Here is a 21,438-nt window from a genome sequence, read left to right on the forward strand (position 1 = left end):
TAAAATAAAAAGGTAATTTAAGGAGAAAATCATTTAATACCATGCTAAAAACAAGAGCAACGTATCTTCAGATGCCTCCTTTATTACAGAAAAAAACCTTTACATTTTCTCAGTTTTAAATTACTACAAAATGAAAATAAAATGCTTTGAATTTGAAGAAACCTGAAAGTTCACATAATAAACAAAATTCAAAAAAGATATTTAACAATACAAGCATAAAAAAAGGCATTCTACTTTTCTTGCATTGGAGGCAACATTGACAGTTATTGTGTGTTTTATGGCCACAGGTTTGCACACCTTCAATAAAGAAGGTGAATGCAATTTCCATTAAACATAAAAATCCTAAATAAAAAAAAAAAAAAAAAAGTATTTCTGAAACCTTCGATACAAAATTTAATTTATTTGTTATTTATTAACATTGTACCATCCACATCCTCTAGAACCTTTTACACAAATCTAAATGTGTTAAAAAAAAAATACACACACATTAGTCTTAAAAAAACCAACATAAAAATATCAGCTTTTACAATGTTTACAATAATGCAAAATATTAAGGACGCACATAATAAAAACAAAACAAAACAAAAAAAGCCTCTTAGTTACTACTTTTTTAATCAATGGAGCAGTTTTCTATTCAATAGTTTATCTCCCCATCTATGTTACTGGGAACCCCCGGCTCTAAAAAATAAAATGTTTAAAAGCTGTTGAGGTACTAGTAACAAATATAGAGTACTCCCTCCTCAACCAAAACGTACACATTTCCTTAAGAACAGTAGCTTTCTACACTTTATTGTAGCTCGCATTTCTTATAGAGCTGTCTTTTACACTTTTTTTTTCTGTTTCTTACATTAAAATGTTAGAACATTGGATTGACTTAAATGATTTAGTTGACACTCATCCATAAAACATGTGAATGGCAGGGTCAGCTTTATTTAGATACACATATAATCTATGTACTGTTTGGAGAAATGTAGGCAAATATATAGAATGAACATTATACTTAAGTTAAGATTGTTTATTGTTCCTCCATGATGTCCCTCTCAAAGAGAAAACGTCACTTCCCTAGAATTTACACCATTGAATAAATATGAAAATGGTCCATTGTTTTATCAAACTCTTTAAATACTCTATTTTCTTTTATTTTTATACCAAAGATTTAGCAAATTACATCATAAACCAGTTCAGACAAAGCAAACACAGGGTAAATATTACAAATAAAGAGGAACATAGTTTCAATTATTCTCTGTATGTTTTCGCTATGCTGACTACCAAATGCAAAGGTCAGAGCTATAACAATGATTGACAGGGAGCTAAGATGGAGGCACCCCTTTGTATGTAAAGAGGGGTAGATGTCTACATTTGTTTTCACCCTTCACAAATTCAGATTTGTAAATATATAAAAAAAAAACATGAAAAGTGCCAGTTCCGTTTTGAGGAATGTGAGCGGCTGCATCTGCCATTGTAGCACTACAAAATGTGACCCTAACGTGCATCATGAAAGACTCCCTTAAAGGAACACACTAAGTGTTCTTCAACCCCTGTTCCCCTATGGAAATGTAAAGGGTCATAACACCCTTTTTTTCACTAACCCGATTCCAGCACAAATGTCCCTCGGAACTGGATCGCGCACCGCCTCCGCCACATCAGCCAGTGGGGTCGGAAGCCTAATGTGCAGCGAAGCAAGTGACAGTGCATCTAGAACACTTCAATGAGATGCCTTTAGTGTCCAAATATATTTTAGAATATTACTTTGTAACTTTTTCATTAACTATATAATGTGACTTGACACGTAACAAGAATATGTCTTTGTAGAACAGCAGATATTTCAGTTTTAACGTCTAACACTTTAGTGCTGGACTACATGTTTAGGAGTTAAAAAGTATTTAACATACATTTTCTACATTGCCGAGGCTGGCCCTGCCCCCATAGCAGAAATCAATTTAAATGATTGTTTTATTGAAAAACATCTAATCTGCATTTCTACAATAATAAACGGATTCTCTAGTATTACATGTGATACAGAAGCATCACATGAGCTTATCTTTAATTGCATGACACAAATTTAATTTTCCCTATAAGGATATTGTAAATTAAACCGTGTTTTTGTGCATTTTGGGATACTAACCCTGCATGCATGACCACGTACTATGAATATGTAGGCTGCTGAGTCTCTGAGTAATTGGTGCACACATTTAGAGCTCTGTGCAGCAAAAATATTCTTTGTTGTGATCCAAAGAAATAAAGGCCCAAAATGAAAGTAGCTCAATCACTTCCTGGAAAAAAGGAATAAAATAAACACATGCAGCAGCATACATTTTGTTACTGTGGTAATCACCATGGTAGCCATGAAGCTTACTCTGACTTTTCCCAAATGCATCTCTCCAGAGATTCTGAATACATTCTCTGCAATATCAACGTTTCAAATCAGTAATGGTACTTTCATGTACATAGGAATACATACATAGATTGAAACTACCCTTTATCTATAATTACATCAATGCACTGCTTTCCTAATGTGCAACTCATTACAATTCTTCTGATTCAAAAACAGAAATATATTAATACTCCAGTTCTAAACGGTCAAGTTGGACAAAGGCAATTTATTATATCTGGATTCTATTAACACACATCATTGTATTTTAGCAAGTGTACAAGACACAGCCAATTTACTTCAAAACATTATGACGTTAAGTGGTGTAAATATGAAACTTATTTAAGGATAACTAAATTGGCTAAAAAGTATTATGACATTCATCTTAACATCATAAAAGAAATCTCAGAAAACTGCAATTTACAGAAGTTATAAAAATACACTTGAAAAGAAAATTTGAAATTTGCTTTACAAATATATTTCAAATCAACATTAAGGAAATCATAAAATCTGTGATACTTTCATCTCTGAGTAAAATGCCATGTTTTAGCTAGGTACAGTCTTATGAAAAGCTCTACGATGGGTAATATTTTACCGTAATAGTCAGGCTATCAATCATTGAAAGAAATAATGTAAACATTCCCTACATGCATAGAGCGTGTGAACTAAATTCAGACCTTGTATTATAAAATTGACCTACATGCATGGAGCTTGTGAGCCAGCATACAAAAATACAAAATGGCCCTCATGTCTATGGAGCTGGTGAGCCAAGGTACAAAAATGTTAAAACGATTATATTTATCTGGAGTTTGTAAGGCGATGGAAAGTAACACATACATCTTCAATTGTATTGAATGCACCTGTTTGCACCAAATAAAATATGATGACTAGTGGCAATATATTGTAATGTAAAAAAACAAAAACAAAATCTTTTTCTATCTTGTCTCTTTGTTTCACAATAGTTTATTAAAATCTATATTGTTTGCCAGATACTTCCATTAGATAAAAAAAAAAATTGGAAAAGCAAAGAATGCCAAGTGTAGCAGGGTCCACACATTTTTCTTTTGATAAACATTTTTGTAAGTGGCTGAGTTAAATAAATACATTTTCTTTCTTTCTTTTTTTTTGGATTCCTAGAGAACTATTACATTTACACAGAAGTTAATCCTTTTTCTTTTCTATAAAATCTTTTTCTTCTTGGTCTGCATCTGACACTTCAGTGGAGTTCTCTCCTTTCTTGTCCTCATCTTGTTCTTCATCACTGCCCTCATCTGATACATTCGGATCAATCACATCTTTTCTGGTCATTTCTTCTGTGCCATCATCAGTGTCTGCTGTACAGATTCCATAACACATTATACTGATGACACCCAGTGGCAGACCGAACAGAAAGCAGCCAAGAAGAGGGGAACTTTTGAAAACAGACTAGTTTAAAATAGGAAAAAACAAAACAAAAACCACACTATTAGTAACAGAATACATAACAGGTTTACATACCATGAGCAGTTTCTTTAATAATTTAATGATGCCTGCATACTGTATATGAAAGTAATTTTAAAATATTGTTAAATCATTTCATCCATGTTCCCTATTAGAGAGACAGAAGAACATTAACCCATTTAGGATGGAGGCAATTGTCCAAGTTGTTATTATTATTATTATTAATAATAATAGGTGCCTTAATAATTATTTTTTCTTTTTAGAAGTTAGGGCCTGACCTGACAGCTGAGGCAGCTCTATGGGAAGCTACTGGAGCCAAGTGACTGGGGGCTTGAATTGCAGGATGGGGACTTCCCGGGCTGTCAGCCAGTCCCCATTGCGCCGGAACAGTAAGTCAGCAGCCGTCTCCAGGCCTCAAAGTCCTTAAAATGCCCATTATGTTGCGGACGGCATAGAATGCTATAACTGTGTTATGGGTTTAAAGAGTCTGTGTAGTGATACATATGAAAAAGCCAACTTGATAACACTCCTAAGGCATTATATACAATGTGCTAGTTACTTACCTTTAGATTTTAAGTTCACAGGCTATCTAGGTGTAGGATGTGTGCAAAGGTGAATTTGGTTTACTCGAACACATGATTAAAGACCATGAGCTTTAATTGTGCATATGTGCCTTATAAACGAAAAATATACCTTTAGATTGTAAGCTGTTAGATGTGTGCAAAGGTAAATTAAAAGGTTTAAAAACAGGGGGGTAGGTTCAGCACTTCAGAAATCCTTGACAATGTATATGTGAAGAGAACCAGAGAAGAAATAATAGGATAGTATTTAATACTTAAAATTCTTCGAGTTATAGGTGTGGTAGGGGGTATCCTCATAAAAAAAACAACAAAAAAATCAACAACAAAAAAAATCGGATATGGTGAAGTTACATAGTTACATAGCTGAAAAGAGACTTGAATCCATCAAGTTCAGCCTTCCTCACATTTGTTTTTTGCTGTTGACCCAAAAGAAGACAAAAACACCCAGTTTGAAGCATTTCCAATTTTGCAACAAGCTAGGAAAAAAATTCCTTCTTGACCCCAGAATGGCAGTCAGATTTATCCTTGGATCAAGGATTACCCTATATTGAAAGATTATATCTGAATATTCTGTTTTTGCAAGTATGCACCTCGTAGCTGTTTGAACATCTGTATGGACTCTGATAAAGCCACTTCTTCAGGCAGAGGCAGAGAACAGCAAAGTTAGGTCCAATTAGAAAAGTACTTTAATGTTAAAAAAAAAAAAAAAATTAAAGTAATACAAAATATAATAAAATAAAATAAAGATAAGCAAGTTCCGGTTTGCTCAATACAAAGCGCTTGGGTGGTATGATCCTCACCAGGGATATAGCTCCAAACAATCCAACAGCAGAAAGGTTAGGTCCAATTAAAAAAGTACTTTAATGTTTAAAAAAAAAAAAAAAAAAAAAAAAGTAATACAATATATTATAAAATAAAATAATGATAAAGTTATAAAACATAAACTTAACGCATTTCTCCTTGGATAGGTTTTATCAAAAGTGTTTATAAACACGCGTTAAAGGACCACTCTAGGCACCCAGACCACTTCAGCTTAATGAAGTGGTCTGGGTGCCAGGTCCTTCTAGGGTTAACCCATTTTTTTCATAAACATAGCAGTTTCAGAGAAACTGCTATGTTTGTGAATGGGTTAAGCCTTCCCCTATTTCCTCTAGTGGCTGTCTCATTTACAGCCGCTAGAGGCGCTTGCGTGATTCTCACTGTGAAAATCACAGTGAGAGCACGCAAGCGTCCATAGGAAAGCATTATGAATGCTTTCCTATGTGACCGGCTGAATGCGCGCGCAGCTCGTGCCGCGCGTGCGCATTCAGCCGACGGGGAGGAGAAGAGGAGGATCGGAGGAGGAGAGCTCTCCGCCCACCGCTGGAAAAAGGTAAGTTTTAAACACTTTCCCCTTTCCAGAGCCCGGCGGGAGTGGGTCCCTGAGGGTGGGGGCACCCTCAGGGCACTCTAGTGCCAGGAAAACGAGTAGGTTTTCCTGGCACTAGAGTGGTCCTTTAACCCCTTAAGGACCAAACTTCTGGAATAAAAGGGAATCATGACATATCACACATGTCATGTGTCCTTAAGGGGTTAAGTGTATTGTTTATAACTTTGTTATCACTATTTTATTATATATTGCATTACCGTATATACTAGAGTATAAGTCGAGTTTTTCAGCACATTTTTTGTGCTGAAAAACCACAACTCGACTTATACTCGAGTCAATGTCTGTATTATGGCACTTACATTGCCATAATACAGACAAGAGGCTGTTGGGGGCTGGCTGGAATCGTTTACTTACCTTTCCTGCAGCTCCCTCCTCCTCCGCGCCGGTCCAGTCAGCTCCCTTCTCCTCCAGTGTAAGTCTCGCGAGAGCCGCGGGGTCAGAGCGTTGCCACGGGTTACTTACACTGGAGGAGAAGGAAGCTGACAGGAGCTGCAGGAAAGGTAAGTAAATGCTCTCTGCCAGCCCCCCTCCTACACAGTCCATCCACTGGACCACCAGGGAATGAGAGCCCCCCTCCCTGGCCAGCTAACAAGCAGGGAGGGGGGGACGAAAAAATAAAATAAAAATGTAAATAATAAAATAAAATATTAATAAAATAAAAAAAAATTATTACTAATAAAACAAAAAAAATATTAAAATAATAATAATTAAAAAATAATACTAAAAATGCCCAACCCCACCAAGGCTCTGCATCGCACTCTGCATCATACACACACACACACACACACAGCAAATAAATATTCAATATAATATAATTTTTTTAGGATCTAATTTTATTTAGAAATTTACCAGTAGCTGCTGCATTTCCCACCCTAGTCTTATACTAGAGTCAATACGTTTTCCCAGTTTTTTTGGGTAAAATTAGGGGCCTCGGCTTATATTCGGGTCAGCTTATACTCGAGTATATACAGTACTTTTATTATTGTTTTAACATTAAAGTACTTTTTCAATTGGACCTAACTTTGCTGCTGTTGGATTGTTTGGAGCTATATCCCTGGTGGGGATCATACTACCCAAGCGCTTTGGATTGAGCAAACCGGAACTTGCTCTTTAGCATGTGAGCAGGTTTAACTTATTTATTTATGCTTACACTCCTTTTTACTGTGTACACTATTGTGGTTCTGTTTTTCTCCACATATACACGGACGGAAGAATTTATATTTACACCTGTATCCTTGAGTGGGGATCATACGGCTCAATTACACTGAGTGTACATTTTATAGTTTTTACCTACCCTCGCTTCATAGCTCTACATACTTCACCACATACGATTTTTATTTGTTTGTTTTTTATGAGGATACCCCATACCACACCTATAACTCGAAGAATTGCCTCTGCACTTGATCCATAGGTGGGGATTATCCCGCCCAGGCGCATACACTGGAGGTGTATTGAAGCTCCAGGAAAGTGTGAGTGCATATCTTGTATTTTACTTATCACTACAGTTTTAAATACTACACTATTATTTCTTCTCTGGTTCTCTTCACATATACGTTGTCAAGGATTACTGAAGCGCTGCACCTAACCCCCTGTTTTTATCCCATTTTCTGATCGGAAAAGAGAGACTCCATATTGGTGTTCAAGCTGCTTTTGGACTATTATAATTTTGCTTCGGCGCTGAATTTTTTTTTTTGTGTGATTGTGTCAATTAAAAGGTTTACTTGAATAGATGATTAATTAAAGAACATGAGCTTTATTTGTGTATATGTACCTTATAAAAGGAAAATATTCAACAGAAGAAAAAAAAATTATTTTTATATTTTAATGGAAACTGTAGAATATGAGGATCTAATAAGTGCAAATTAAATATATTTTCCCTAAAGTTGGATTGCTCATACAATTTTCATCAAGTAGTATTTGTAGCAGGCTAAAGTTGTAAATTAAATGAAGAACAGTCAGGTTTTAACTGAGAAAAAAGTTGGGCAGAATTTTAAAATGTTAGTGATTTTATCCACTTTCAAAGCGATTTTACTTACTACGACAGTGGACTTTGCATCATAAGCTATCCTCTTGATTCTCTGCAGTATTCCATCACCGCCTTGTGCCTGAATTTATTCCATTAAGAAAAATGGTATTAAGAACTGCACAGTGATCATAATTATTCAGTGTATTTAAAACAGGGCAAATATAAAACAGAGTACTACAATAATACAAAATTCTATCATTTGTGATATATAATACTGGCTGTTAATTTAACAGGTTATTAAAAGAGAAGGTTTTATGCAGACTTCAATTAACACTGCTAAACTCTTTGAAAATAGCAGTGGAAGAATGACAAGTAAGTAGTCATCAGATTTCATATTTATTGTAACAAAGTGAAATGGTCACCTAATTATATTTTTTACACCATACATAATCGTGCAAAATAACAATAAACACTATATTCCTAACACTATATGAACCTATTCTAGCAGTAAAATAAGTAGTTAAGATACAGACCAATGTTCTTACTCCAAAGACTGCTTTACAAGCAACAGTTATTAACTAACCTGAATCAAAAGATGACTTTACATATCACGTTTTGTAGAGATTACAATATTTTTCTCAAAATATTTTGGTTAATGATCGCTAAGCATCCATATGACATTTGAAATGTAGGTTGAGGCAGAGAACTTGTATTTACCTCTGCAGTGCCATCCAGAATGCCATTAATAAATTGCACCATGTCTTCTGTACTCTTAATTGGTTTGCTCGGAAGGAAATACTGCTGGTTGGAGGTGTTAAGTACAACAAACGTAGGGATGCTGAGATCACTGTAAAGAAAATAAATATAACAAAGCAAATGCAAGTGAGGTCAAGAGGAAGTCGTCTATTTTAAAAAGAAGATAACAGCATTCGATTGGCTAGTTGAATTAATGCTTGTCATGGACATCAAATATGAGTAACATTTTTAATGCTATTTGTGCTTTTGCGCCCATAACTCACTAAGTTATAGACTTTGAGTTTCACTATTTAGCAAATATTCCCTGGATAAGTGACAGTTTTTAGGACTAAAATTGCTCCTGTAGTCCTGGAAACGGGTTATATAGTCCTAACAATATAGTTACTCGTGAAGTAATATACAGTTAAACCAGTTTAACTGTTCCTGAGATGCATGCGTCAGGCAGGGAACGAGTAGAGAATAGGAGGACAATATGCAATTTAGTGGGTGGGCAATGAGCTATTTAATCCCAGGACTTATCCTGCAGAGGTAGGGTCATCATGGGAGAGATTTTCTTATTTGTATTCAGCATGTAGCAGTTATAGGGCACAGGGCTATTCAGAGGTCCTGGCAGCCTTACTAATTCTCAAGCTGCAACTGTGTGCTCTAGGCCAGGGGTGGGGAACCTTCGGCTCTCCAGATGTTTTGGACTACACCTCCCATGATGCTTTGCCAGCATTATGTGTGTAAGAGCATTATGGGGGATGTAGTCCACAACATCTGGAGAGCCGAAGGTTGCCTATCCCTGCTCTAGTCCAATATTTTTTTTTTTATCAAGGGACATGAAGGTTGATCTACCAAGAGCAGTAGAAACCCTCATCTTCATTTCATCCAGGATCCTGGGACTCTAAGTATAAAACTGTATCATTTCTTTATATTTTTAGATTTAATTGCTTGGATATCCTTTGATATATTTTAACTGCAATCATGGGAAATATACGATTAGTAATGCAAAAGATAATTGTCTAGTTAGCATTACACGTGTTTAGCTAGAATATATTTATTAGTACAATTTTTTCGAACATTTTTATTTTTTTAAATTTAAGTAATTTATTAAATTTGGATAATTTATTAATTTTGAAGTAAAAAGGAAGGGGATGGTACAGAAAAGAAGAGGGGGAGCATGGGGGGGGGGGTATTTACAAGTCAGTCACAACTTTGGTATATATGAGAGGGGTACAGTTACAGTCATGCATTTCAAAGCTCATGACAGGTCACGACAGGAGCCCCAGTTTATACTCTCCATCACCTAAGTAGGCGTCACGATATTAAACTGAGCTTATCTTTTATTGATTGTAGTGGTTGGTTACAGGTAGGACAGTTAAAAGATCAACAAGTACTTGTGAGTGCTCATCCACAGACGAGGCGGAACTTCCCTCCTGCACACAGGGACCCAACTTTTTTGGTCAATATTATGTACCATACATAGTTTACAGCTTTGGCGTGTTTACCGATCTCCATGAATCCCAAGCTTTCCAAGCTTCTATAACAGTCAGAGTGAGAAAAAAAAAATGTCTCTATATTGGCGCTCATAAAAACGTTGTGCATCTATTTCTGATAGTAGGCCATAGGTGGAAGGGGCTGATTGAGTTTTTCACGCTTTTGCAATTAGGCGATGAGCCGTCAACAAGATGTGGTAGGTTAGTTTTTTCAAGTGGGCTGGGATGTCTACAGGTAGACACATTAGTAAGTATATCAGTGGCTCAAGAAGCAGTGAGTGGGTGGTGGCCTCTAGTATGAGGTTTTTCATGACGGCCCAAAAGGTGTCTAGCCGACTACATTGCCACCAAATGTGCATGACTGAGCCCACGTGTCTGTTGCATCTCTAACAGAGTGGGGAGGTGGAGGGGAAACTTTTGTGCAGTCTCTCTGGGAACCAATAAACCACCTATATCACATCTTACGCTGTTGTCCCAGGAGGACAGCCAATTTAATAAGTTGTTTGGGTGTCCTAAATAATTTTTCCCATTGAGTCTGCGAGATCTCACAATTTAGGTCTGACAGCCACTGAGTCACAAGAGTCAAATTAGTGAAGGGTTGGAAATCAAGTTGCATTTTGTAGCACATGGAGATCGGTTTACAGATGATAGGTAAACATCCTCGTATACAAATTAATTCCCAAGGTGTGGGGGTCTTTGTGTGTGATATGTGCAGTGTGCCTGTCAATAACATTAGTTGTAGGAAAGATTTCAGTTGTATGTATGAGTAGTTCAAAGTCAGGGGTATGTCATATTTTGTCATCAGGGAATCTAAGTCTAACAGTTTCCTGTGAAGGTAGATATGGTATAAGTGGGTAATTCCATGTTCTTTCCAGGACCTGGCATGGCATGTGGGGATGCAGAATTGGGGTAGCTAAGGAAAGACAGGGAGATTAGGACAAGGTTTGTTCCAAATACACAATGCTAGTAAGTTTGTGCTGGCATGGGGAGCACCGATGGTCTGATTTTCTTTGGTAAACATAGTAGGCTGGAAAGGTCATATGGACCTAGAAGGTTCATTTTTAAGGTAACCCATTGTGGAGGGGGTCAAACATATTTTTATTAAACATTCTCTTTTGCTGCACTACTAGGGTTAACTGTTAGAATATCTCCCTGTCAAAATACCTGATGCAGCTAATAATCTAAATTATAGCTTTTCAAAATTAAAGGGTTAGCTTTGAATGCTTGCAAATATATGTGGGCTTCCAGTAGCTCTGTTTAAGTCTGTGGTGGAATCTCGGTAAAAATAAATTTAGTAGGCCGAGATTACCACGTGGCATGTGTACGTGCATATGCTGACGTATCGATCAGTTGGTTGCACGAGGCAAGATACGATCAGTAGTGTACGGAGCATGTGCAAGAATACAGGATGTAGTATTCCCCCTCCTCCATTGTGCTGGACAAGCCATGCGGTCAAGCAGGAAGTTAATTCTTATTTGTATTGATTGGTCAAGAGAATGTGCGGGTGGAGCTTAATATGGGAGGAGTTATGTGCCTAAATAAGGAGCCTGCACTATTGTCCGGGGCTCAGAACTTGTGGTATTTTGGTGACGCTAGTCCCTCTGAGTGCCGATCGGTGATCCAATAAAGAATCTCTTCCTTCCTGAAGAAACCTGTGTCCATCTCTCTCTGTGCTTCGCTTCCGTCAGTTTCTCCGGTATCATTTGGTGCATTGGCCGGGAAGCTCATCGTTCAACGGTAGCTGAGAGGCAGAGGCGTGAGACGGTCTATCTTTGCCCACGTTCTCTACGGCTGCACCCCTGAACTTCTGCGTGGACCTCCCTTCGTCTCGGCGCCACTGGTCTGTTGTCCAGGAGATCATCGGCCTCTACGTGAGAAGTGCTGGGGTGTCCCCGTCGATGAGTGTGAACTCAGGTTCAGGAACGAGGAGGTAAGACAACTGCTGTTTTAGACGGCAGAACCCACTAGGGGTATACCGATTGTGCGGTAGGCCCAAAGGGGTTTAAATCTGTGTATCTGCCCCCTCTGTCGGAGGTAAGGAGCGAAGGCGCCCCGCTCGATCGAACGCTCTTTAGTCAGACCGTTTGATTTTGTTAGTCAGGCGGGGCTCTGGTGTAAATAGCCCTAGCCGGACACCGGTGTCTTGTCTAGACTAGCGTTCTAGGGTGTATATTTTGTTCGCTAGGTCGGAGGGACCGGGAGACTAAGCGGCGTCTGTGTAAATTCGGTTCGCTAGCTCTCATCCTATCTGGGCTAAGTGGGAAGGCGTGTAAATTTGGAACCCACTAGACTTTTGATAGTTATCGACTAAGAGGCGTCTGTGTAAATTCGGTCCTCTAGCTCGCTATATGTGGTGCTTGGGCAGTGTGGCTAACCAAAACGTATGTAGATTGTTTTTAGGTAGTCCATCAAGGTACTGGCCAATAGTTTAGTTGGGAATTGTAAATGTGATAAAGATTGTTTAGTAAAGTGTATATCTTGTTAGATAGCGCGAGCTCAGCCGTCTAGCGAGAGTGTTAATAGTGTGTTGCTGTATTATAGTGCACGGTACCATAACCCTGTATATTTACTGACACTGTATATAAGTACTAATCATTGTCGTCCATTGCATGTTTAACACCATAACCACTAATAATTGTATTGTGACCTTAACTTGTGCTTTGACCTATGCTAACCGTACTGTAACCGCTATTTGTAAAAGACGATGTTACTGGGGTGTGTTATAGACGGGTAATTCGTATATAGAGAATTATAGCGTGGGTGACTGTATAGTTACGCCAAAGGGCATAATATTGATTATCTAGTGACTGGTGTAACAGCTGTGTGTGTACGGGAATTCCCTGAGTGTTTATTGTGTTATTGTATACGTTTCACTTGGTAACTGTACCACGTGGTGCTGTTGCCAGAGGAAACGGGTGTGACTGTTGAATAGTACGCGTGTATAGTATTCGTTGTCGACGACGTTCCATTGTTAAGTATGGGTGCGTCGCAGTCAACGATTCCGGATCCCTTAGGTTGTATGGTGAAGAATTTTAAAAAGGGATTCAAGACATGTGATTTTGGGGTTAAAATGTCTCCTGTACGTTTGGTCACTTTGTGTACTAGGGAGTGGCCTACTTTGGTTGCGGCATGGCCGCCACGTGGCAGTTTGGATCCAACTCTGGTACAGCGCTTACACGTGGCTGTATCGGGTAGGCCTGAACTTTACGGCCAGTTTCCTTATATTGATTGTTGGAGACAGGCCGTAAATGACTCGCCAAAATGGCTCCAGACATGCCACGAGGAGCAATGTCGCCTCATGGTAGCTAGGACTTGTTTGTCCACTAGGACTGGTGTTAGGCCCATTTTGGACACGCCCCCTGAGTCCGAGATCCCTTTGCCGCCCCCTTACTTTCCGTTAAGAGGAAGTGACGCAAATGCAGGAAGTCCTGCAACCCTCCCCTCATTACCCTCATCCACTTCCGCTTCCTCCTCCAGTACAGGATCCACCCCCCCTCGCACTAAATCTCCCCTTCCGGAATCAGAACCAACCCCCATAAAACCCGAATATCCTGATTTGGCGCCACTTCAGACTTCCGGTCAAGCTTCATCTAGCTCGGCTCGAAGTGTTTTATTTACAACCTTTTCCCAAAACCAAGCTCCCACATCCCTATACCCTATTTCTCCCCGACTGGAACCTATGACTGACGCCCCTCCACGTAGCCCCATACAGACCCGACAGTTGACCAGTGCCCAACAATTAAAACACTATCAGATGCCTCTTCGTCTGAATCCTGGGCCAGCCTATATCGATGCCGCAGGCCAAATGGCACATGCTGACCCAGTCTTTGTATATGTCCCATTCACGACAACCGATCTCTTAAATTGGAAGACCCACAATTCCTCGTATACTGAAAAACCACAAGCTATGACTGATCTGTTCACCTCAATAGTACAGACACATAACCCGACATGGGCTGATTGCCAGCAGTTATTAATGACTTTATTCAACAATGAGGAAAGGACAAGAATTAATCAAGCGGCCATTAAAGCACTAGAGGATAAAGCCCGTACTTTAAACCAAGCCAATCCATCAGCATGGGCCGCAACACATTATCCCAACACCGATCCCGATTGGAATGTAAATGGTGCTGATATGGTTCAACTCAGAGCCTATAGAGACGCTATAATTGCTGGCATGAAAGCCGGAGGAAAGAAAGCCATTAACATGTCGAAGACAGTTGAGGTGATTCAGAAAAGTGATGAAGCGCCCAGTGTCTTTTATGACCGATTATTGGAGGCATACCGCTTGTATACCCCCTTTAATCCGGAAGACGCAGACAATTCCCGAATGGTGAACTCCGCCTTTGTCAGCCAAGCTTATGGAGATATTAAGCGCAAGCTACAAAAGTTAGAAGGGTTTGCAGGTATGTCCATCACCCAACTAATGGAGGTAGCGAATAAGGTATACATGAATAGGGAAACAGAAAGTAAGAAAGAGGAAGAGCGCAAGATGCGTAGAAAGGCAGACATGCTAGCGGTAGCGATCGCAGGCGTAGATAGACGGGGCCCAGATAGAGGCGATAGTAGATGGAATGAGGAACCTCTAAGTAGAAATCAGTGCGCATACTGTAGGGAAGAAGGGCATTGGAGAAATGAGTGTCCTCGAAGAATACAGTGTGAGAGAGACAGACCTAGGATAGGTTATGGAAACTTTAGAGGCAGAGCGAGAGGTAGAGGAGGCCCCGGAGGGAGTAATGGTAATAGAGGGAGCAATGGGAACAGAGGAAGTGTTAGGGAAGATAGGTATTTCCCAGCAGCGCAAAGGTCCCGCGATAGAGAAGGCAGGGACTTTGTAGGATTGGCTGACACGGTCATGGAGGACTATTGATACCGACCGGGCTCCATCCCCCTTGGTCGAGCGGAGCCTATGGTCGATGTATCAATAGGGGGAAAAAGGAGTGCGTTCATGATCGACACTGGTGCTGAACATTCAGTGGTGACTAATCTAGTTGCTCCTCCATCTGGAAGGACTATTACTGTAATAGGAGCAACTGGAAGAAGTGCTGAAAAACCGGTTCTTAAAAGTCGACTCTGTACATTGGGAGGCCACGTAGTAAAACATCAATTCCTTTATATGCCTGAATGTCCAGTCCAATTGCTGGGACGTGATATGCTATCAAAATTACAAGCGCAGATTACGTTCCTACCAAATGGAACAACATCCTTAAAGTTTAATGGACCTTCAGGTATCATGACATTATCCGTACCAAAGGAAGAAGAGTGGCGACTTTATACAGCGTTGACTAGCCAAAACCCTAGGAGTGATGAGTCATTATTCAACATACCAGGAGTTTGGGCAGAGAACAACCCACCAGGACTGGCCCGCAATATTCCACCTATAAAAATTGAACTAAAACTTGGGGTTTATCCAGTGAGCCTAAGACAATACCACATCCCGCAGAAGGCTAAGAAGAACATCCAATCTTATCTGGATAAGTTCATACGGTATGGTATCCTAAAATTCTGTACTTCCCCCTGGAACACCCCATTGCTGCCTGTTCAAAAGCCCGGTACAGATGAGTATCGACCTGTGCAGGACTTGAGAGCAGTCAATGATGCGGTTGTTAGTATACATCCAGTTGTACCCAATCCATATAACCTGCTTGCTTTAATTCCGGGCGGGGCTACTTACTTTACAGTCTTAGACCTCAAAGATGCCTTCTTTTGCCTCCGAATTGCCGCAGAAAGTCAATGTATTTTCGCTTTCCAATGGGAGAACGCTGTAACGGGCTCAAAACGCCAAATGACTTGGACAAGACTGCCCCAAGGGTTTAAAAATTCACCTACCCTATTTGGTTCAGCCCTAAGTCAAGATCTACTGGATTTCGAGTCCATCCCAGGAGAGTGTGTATTGTTACAATATGTAGATGACTTGTTGATAGCAGCAGTTACAAAAGAAATCTGTCAGCGAGCAACGCACGATCTACTACACATTCTCTGGAAGGCAGGATACAAGGTGTCTAGAAAGAAGGCTCAGTTGTGTTTGCCAACTGTCAAATATCTGGGATTCCATATCTCTGAAGGTCAAAGAATTATGGGGCCAGAGAGAAAAGAAGCTGTGTGCCAAATACCGATACCCAAGAATAGAAGACAAGTGCGAGAATTCTTGGGGGCAGCAGGCTTCTGTAGGATATGGATTCCCAGCTACGCGATACTGGCAAAACCTCTGTACGCAGCTATCAAAGGTACAGAGCACGACCCCTTCTTATGGACCCAAGAACAGCAAACGGCATTTGAAGATGTGAAGAAGGCTTTGATGAGTGCCCCAGCATTAGGTCTACCTGATCACACACGACCATTCTACCTGTATGTACATGAGCAAAGAAGAATGGCTGTGGGAGTATTGACACAGTACTTGGGATCATGGCAAAGACCTGTTGCCTACATGTCTAAGCAATTGGATGCAGTGGCCAGCGGACTTCCACCTTGTCTAAGAGCCGTAGCTGCAGCCGCCCTGCTAGTAGCTGAAGCCGATAAACTCACTCTGGGTCAAGAACTTTATGTACGAGTGCCACATGCAGTACAGACGTTGTTGGATTACAAAGGAAATCATTGGTTTAGTAACAGCCGTATGACCAAGTATCAAGCAATGTTGTGTGAAAACCCCAGAGTGCATTTAGAGACTGTAAACACCTTAAATCCAGCTACCCTTTTGCCACAACCTACTGAAAGTCAACATGATTGTTTGGAAGTAATGGATGAAGTATTCTCAAGTAGACCAGATCTTCGTGATTTTCCCATCCAGAACCCCGATGTTCAATATTATACCGACGGCAGTAGTTATGTGAAAGAAGGGATCCGCTATGCAGGATATGCAGTGACAACAATAGACAAGGTGATAGAAGCTCGGCCACTGGCGAAAGGAACATCAGCACAAAAGGCAGAATTGATAGCACTGACACGAGCGTTACAATTGGCTGAAGGTTTAAGAGTGAACATCTACACGGACTCCAAATATGCGTTTTTAACCACTCATGCCCACGGAGCTTTGTATAAAGAAAGAGGACTACTGAATTCAGAAGGAAAAGAAATCAAATACGCAGCTGAAATCCTACAACTATTGGAAGCAGTGTGGGAGCCGAAAGAAGTCGGTATCATACATTGTCGAGCGCATCTGAGAGGAGATGGTGATGTAACCAAGGGAAATCGGATGGCAGACAGTGCAGCCAAGCGTGCTGCTGAATCAGGAAGACAGGAGTATGTGGGGCATATAGCTGCTCTTATACCAACTCCACTGTCCCAATGGACTCCAGTTTATACAGCTCAAGAAGAGGAGTGGTTAAAGACTGAACCAGGAAAGTATTTGGAGAACAAGTGGTATCAGCTAGAAGATGGAAGAATAGTCATACCAGCATCACTAGCGGTAGAAATTGTCCAAAATTATCACAACGGGACACATTCTGGGAGAGACAGTACTGAAGAATCTCTCAGAAAACATTTCTACATACCAAGATTGTCCAACTTGACTCAGGCCATTGTACGAAGATGTGTAACGTGTGCTAAAAATAATGCAAGACAAGGACCAGTAAAGCCACCAGGAGTCCAGTTTATGGGGGGACTCCCCATGTCCGATTTACAAATTGACTATACAGTGATGCCTAAATCGGGTGGACATCGTTACCTGCTGGTAATTGTGTGCATCTATTCAGGCTGGGTAGAAGCATGTCCTACTCGTACAGAGAAAGCAGGAGAAGTTGTGAGATTCCTGCTACGAGAAATAATACACAGATATGGACTACCCTGTTCTATAGGATCGGACAATGGTCCAGCTTTTGTTCATCAGTGCCTACAACAACTGACTCATATGCTTGGTATAAAGTGGAGGCTTCATACAGCATATAGACCCCAGAGTTCTGGTAAGGTAGAGAGAATGAATAGAACTATTAAGAATCAGTTGGCTAAAATGTGTCAGGAAACCCAACTTAAATGGAACGTTCTCTTACCCATAGCTTTATTGCGAATCCGCAGTACCCCTACCAGAAGGATGGGCCTCTCTCCTTTTGAAATCATGTATGGGCGACCACCTCCCGTACTTGGTAACTTAAGGGGGGACTTGAGTCAGTTGGGAGAAGGAATTACCCGGCAGCAGGTTGTAGAGTTGGGTAAGACTATGGAGGAGGTACAGAAATGGGTACAAGATAGATTACCTGTGAATATTTATCCCCCTGTTCATAGTTATCATCCAGGAGATCAAGTGTGGATTAAAGAGTGGAATAATGTACCATTAGGGCCCAAGTGGAGAGGTCCTTATGTTGTTCTTTTGTCTACCCCTACAGCGATAAAAGTAGCCGAAGTGACTCCATGGATACATCACTCCAGGGTTAAACCAGCAGCAGTCGATTCTTGGCAAGTTACAGCAGATCCAGAGAATCCCTGCAAGATCCGGTTAAAACGCACTACTCAGTCGGAGTAACGAGGAACTATTGTGGATTACAAATTTTATTGTTACAGGGATTTGGTGAAGTGAGTGTTTTTAGACGGCCATAATAAAGCCTGTCCGCTTACCGACATATAGTGTATAAGCCAGGGAAAGTCTCGAAGGGACTCCTGTGAAGACGAGCAGAACTCCATTCCCTGCAGCCCTTACATCCTGGAAGCTGAGGTGCCTTCGCACGGACGAAGACTGAGGATGACGGCGAAAGATGTGTTGATGATAGTGTTTATTTATGTGTGTTTTTATATTCAGGAAGGTAGAGGTACCGACACTCCTAGCTGTGAGGTATGCATTAAGACTACAAGAACAGGTAACCATATTTCCCAAACCCTAATTTGGCATTCACAATACGAGTGTAAAGGAGATGTATCGAGATGTAGATACCTAAATATAGACTATAGTGTGTGCCATTTAGGAGTAGGAGAACCTAAGTGCTTCAGTCCGGAGTATCAACCCCGTACAGTTTGGTTGACTCTCAGGAATGGAGATCCTCAGGGGACCCTAATTAATAAGACGGTGTTAGAATCCGTACATTCTTCGGGTGTTCTGCTATTTGATGCGTGTAAAGCGATATCGAGTGGTAGAAAGCCGTGGAATGTATGTGGGGATCTTAGATGGGAGAGAACGTATGGGTCTAATGATAAATATATTTGTCCCAGTAGTAAAAATAAGTATGTGAGTCCAAGATGCCCAAATAGAGAATATAATTTTTGCCCATATTGGTCTTGTGTGGGGTGGGCGACTTGGGGACAGACAGTAGACAAAGACATGATAGTGACTAAGTTGCCTACCAGCCCATATTGTAAGTCTATGGAATGTAATCCCATCCATATACTTATAAATAACCCTGATAAGTTTTTAGACAAATATGGCAATTTATTTGGGTTTCAGATATACGGGACGGGTTTAGATCCTGGGACATTATTGTTTATAGGGATAGAGACTGATACGGTATCCTCCCAAACTCATCAAGTATACCATTCCTTTTATGAAGAGATGAGTATAGATAATAAGATCCCCCATAATGCTAAAAACCTGTTTATTGATTTAGCCGAAAGTATTGCCGGTAGTCTTAATGTTACCAACTGCTATGCGTGTGGAGGTACTAACATGGGAGACCAATGGCCTTGGGAAGCAAAGGAGGTAATGTCCGGTTCTGAGGCAGTTGACCAATTAATATCTATACAAGCCGATTATCATATGAGTGTTAGAGGTAAATCTGAGTGGAGATTAAAGACCTCCATCATAGGTTATGTTTGCATAGCAAGGAAAGGAATGATGTATAATACTTCTGTAGGAGAATTAACTTGTCTAGGGCAAAAAGCTTATGATGATGATGATACAAAGAATACAACTTGGTGGTCGGCTTCAAATGTCTCAGAACCATCTAACCCGTTTGCTAGATACGCCAATTTAAAGGATGTGTGGTTTGATCTATCCATCACATCTACCTGGAAAGCCCCAGCAAATTTGTACTGGATCTGTGGTAAGAAAGCCTATTCGGAGTTGCCACAGGACTGGGAAGGGGCATGTGTGTTGGGTATGCTCAAACCATCCTTCTTCTTGTTACCTATTGAAACAGGTGAGACTTTAGGTGTTAAAGTGTATGATGTGAATCATAGGAAGAAAAGGGGACCCATAGAGATAGGCGCCTGGGAAGATAATGAATGGCCTCCCCAGCGTATTATAGGTTATTATGGGCCAGCCACGTGGGCAGAGGATGGTACCTTTGGTTATAGAACCCCTATTTATATGCTCAACCGTATTATAAGATTACAGGCGGTGGTTGAGATTATTACTAACGAGACATCACAAGCGCTCAATCTTCTAGCGAAGCATAATACCAGGATGAGGACAGCAGTATACCAAAATAGATTAGCCTTGGATTACCTTTTGGCAGTAGAGGGAGGTGTATGTGGGAAGTTTAACCTGAGTAATTGCTGTCTTCAAATAGATGACGAAGGGCAAGCAATAGCTGAGCTTACTAGCCATATGGTTAAACTAGCGCATGTGCCTACTCAGGTATGGAAAGGGTACAATCCAAGTAGTTGGTTTGGTAGCTGGTATGAGTGGTTTGGAGGGCTTAAGGCAGTGGTAGGTGGAGTCCTACTGATTTTAATGTTGTGTCTACTCCTGCCGTGTCTTATACCCTTAGTAGTTAGGTCTGTGCAAAGCCTGATAGAAAATATAGCAGAGAGGAAGGCTGCTGCACAGATAATGGCAATTTATAAATATGAGGCTCTAGATCAGGGAGAACCAATGCAGGAAGATGAGTGTTGAAGATTCACATCATAAGATAAGTCTGGTCTGGTTCAAGGTAACTTGCGGTGTATGCAAACTAAGGTTAAGTGATGCCTCAAGTAATTGTGAAATATCAAGAGGCATCAAAGGGGGGAATGTGGTGGAATCTCGGTAAAAATAAATTTAGTAGGCCGAGATTACCACGTGGCATGTGTACGTACATATGCTGACGTATCGATCAGTTGGTTGCACGAGGCAAGATACGATCAGTAGTGTACGGAGCATGTGCAAGAATACAGGATGTAGTATTCCCCTCCTCCATTGTGCTGGACAGGCCATGCGGTCAAGCAGGAAGTTAATTCTTATTTGTATTGATTGGTCAAGACAATGTGCGGGTGGAGCTTAATATGGGAGGAGTTATGTGCCTATATAAGGAGCCTGCACTATTGTCCGGGGCTCAGAACTTGCTGTATTTTGGTGACGTTAGTCCCTCTGAGTCCGGATCGGTGATCCAATAAAGAATCTCTTCCTTCCTGAAGAAACCTGTGTCCATCTCTCTGTGCTTTGCTTCCGTCAGTTTCTCCGGTATCAATATATCTATAACACATGGAGCTTCAGCCGAGTAAAAGCAGGAAGCTACAAGAAAACTCACCGAATGACTCTCTCAATCCACATCATCTCTAACCTGCCTTAAAAGCAC

The 21,438-nt window shown here is 40.5% G+C and overlaps 1 protein-coding gene across 1 annotated transcript in view; it reads right to left on the reverse strand.

The window, feature by feature from the left end:
- Window positions 1-2,580: 2,580 nt before the first annotated feature.
- The window catches only part of TMX3 (thioredoxin related transmembrane protein 3), a 95,380-nt gene continuing 76,522 nt past the window's right edge, over window positions 2,581-21,438 (reverse strand). The window contains exons 14-16 of the mRNA XM_063451613.1: window positions 8,505-8,634; window positions 7,858-7,926; window positions 2,581-3,796 (exon numbers count right to left, since the gene is read on the reverse strand). Of these exons, the coding sequence (XP_063307683.1) occupies window positions 3,533-3,796; window positions 7,858-7,926; window positions 8,505-8,634 (463 nt within the window). The 3' untranslated portion in view covers window positions 2,581-3,532. The remainder of the gene's footprint in view (window positions 3,797-7,857; window positions 7,927-8,504; window positions 8,635-21,438) is intronic.

The sequence above is a fragment of the Pelobates fuscus genome, chromosome 4, assembly GCF_036172605.1.
Source record: "Pelobates fuscus isolate aPelFus1 chromosome 4, aPelFus1.pri, whole genome shotgun sequence".
NCBI lineage: Eukaryota > Metazoa > Chordata > Amphibia > Anura > Pelobatidae > Pelobates > Pelobates fuscus.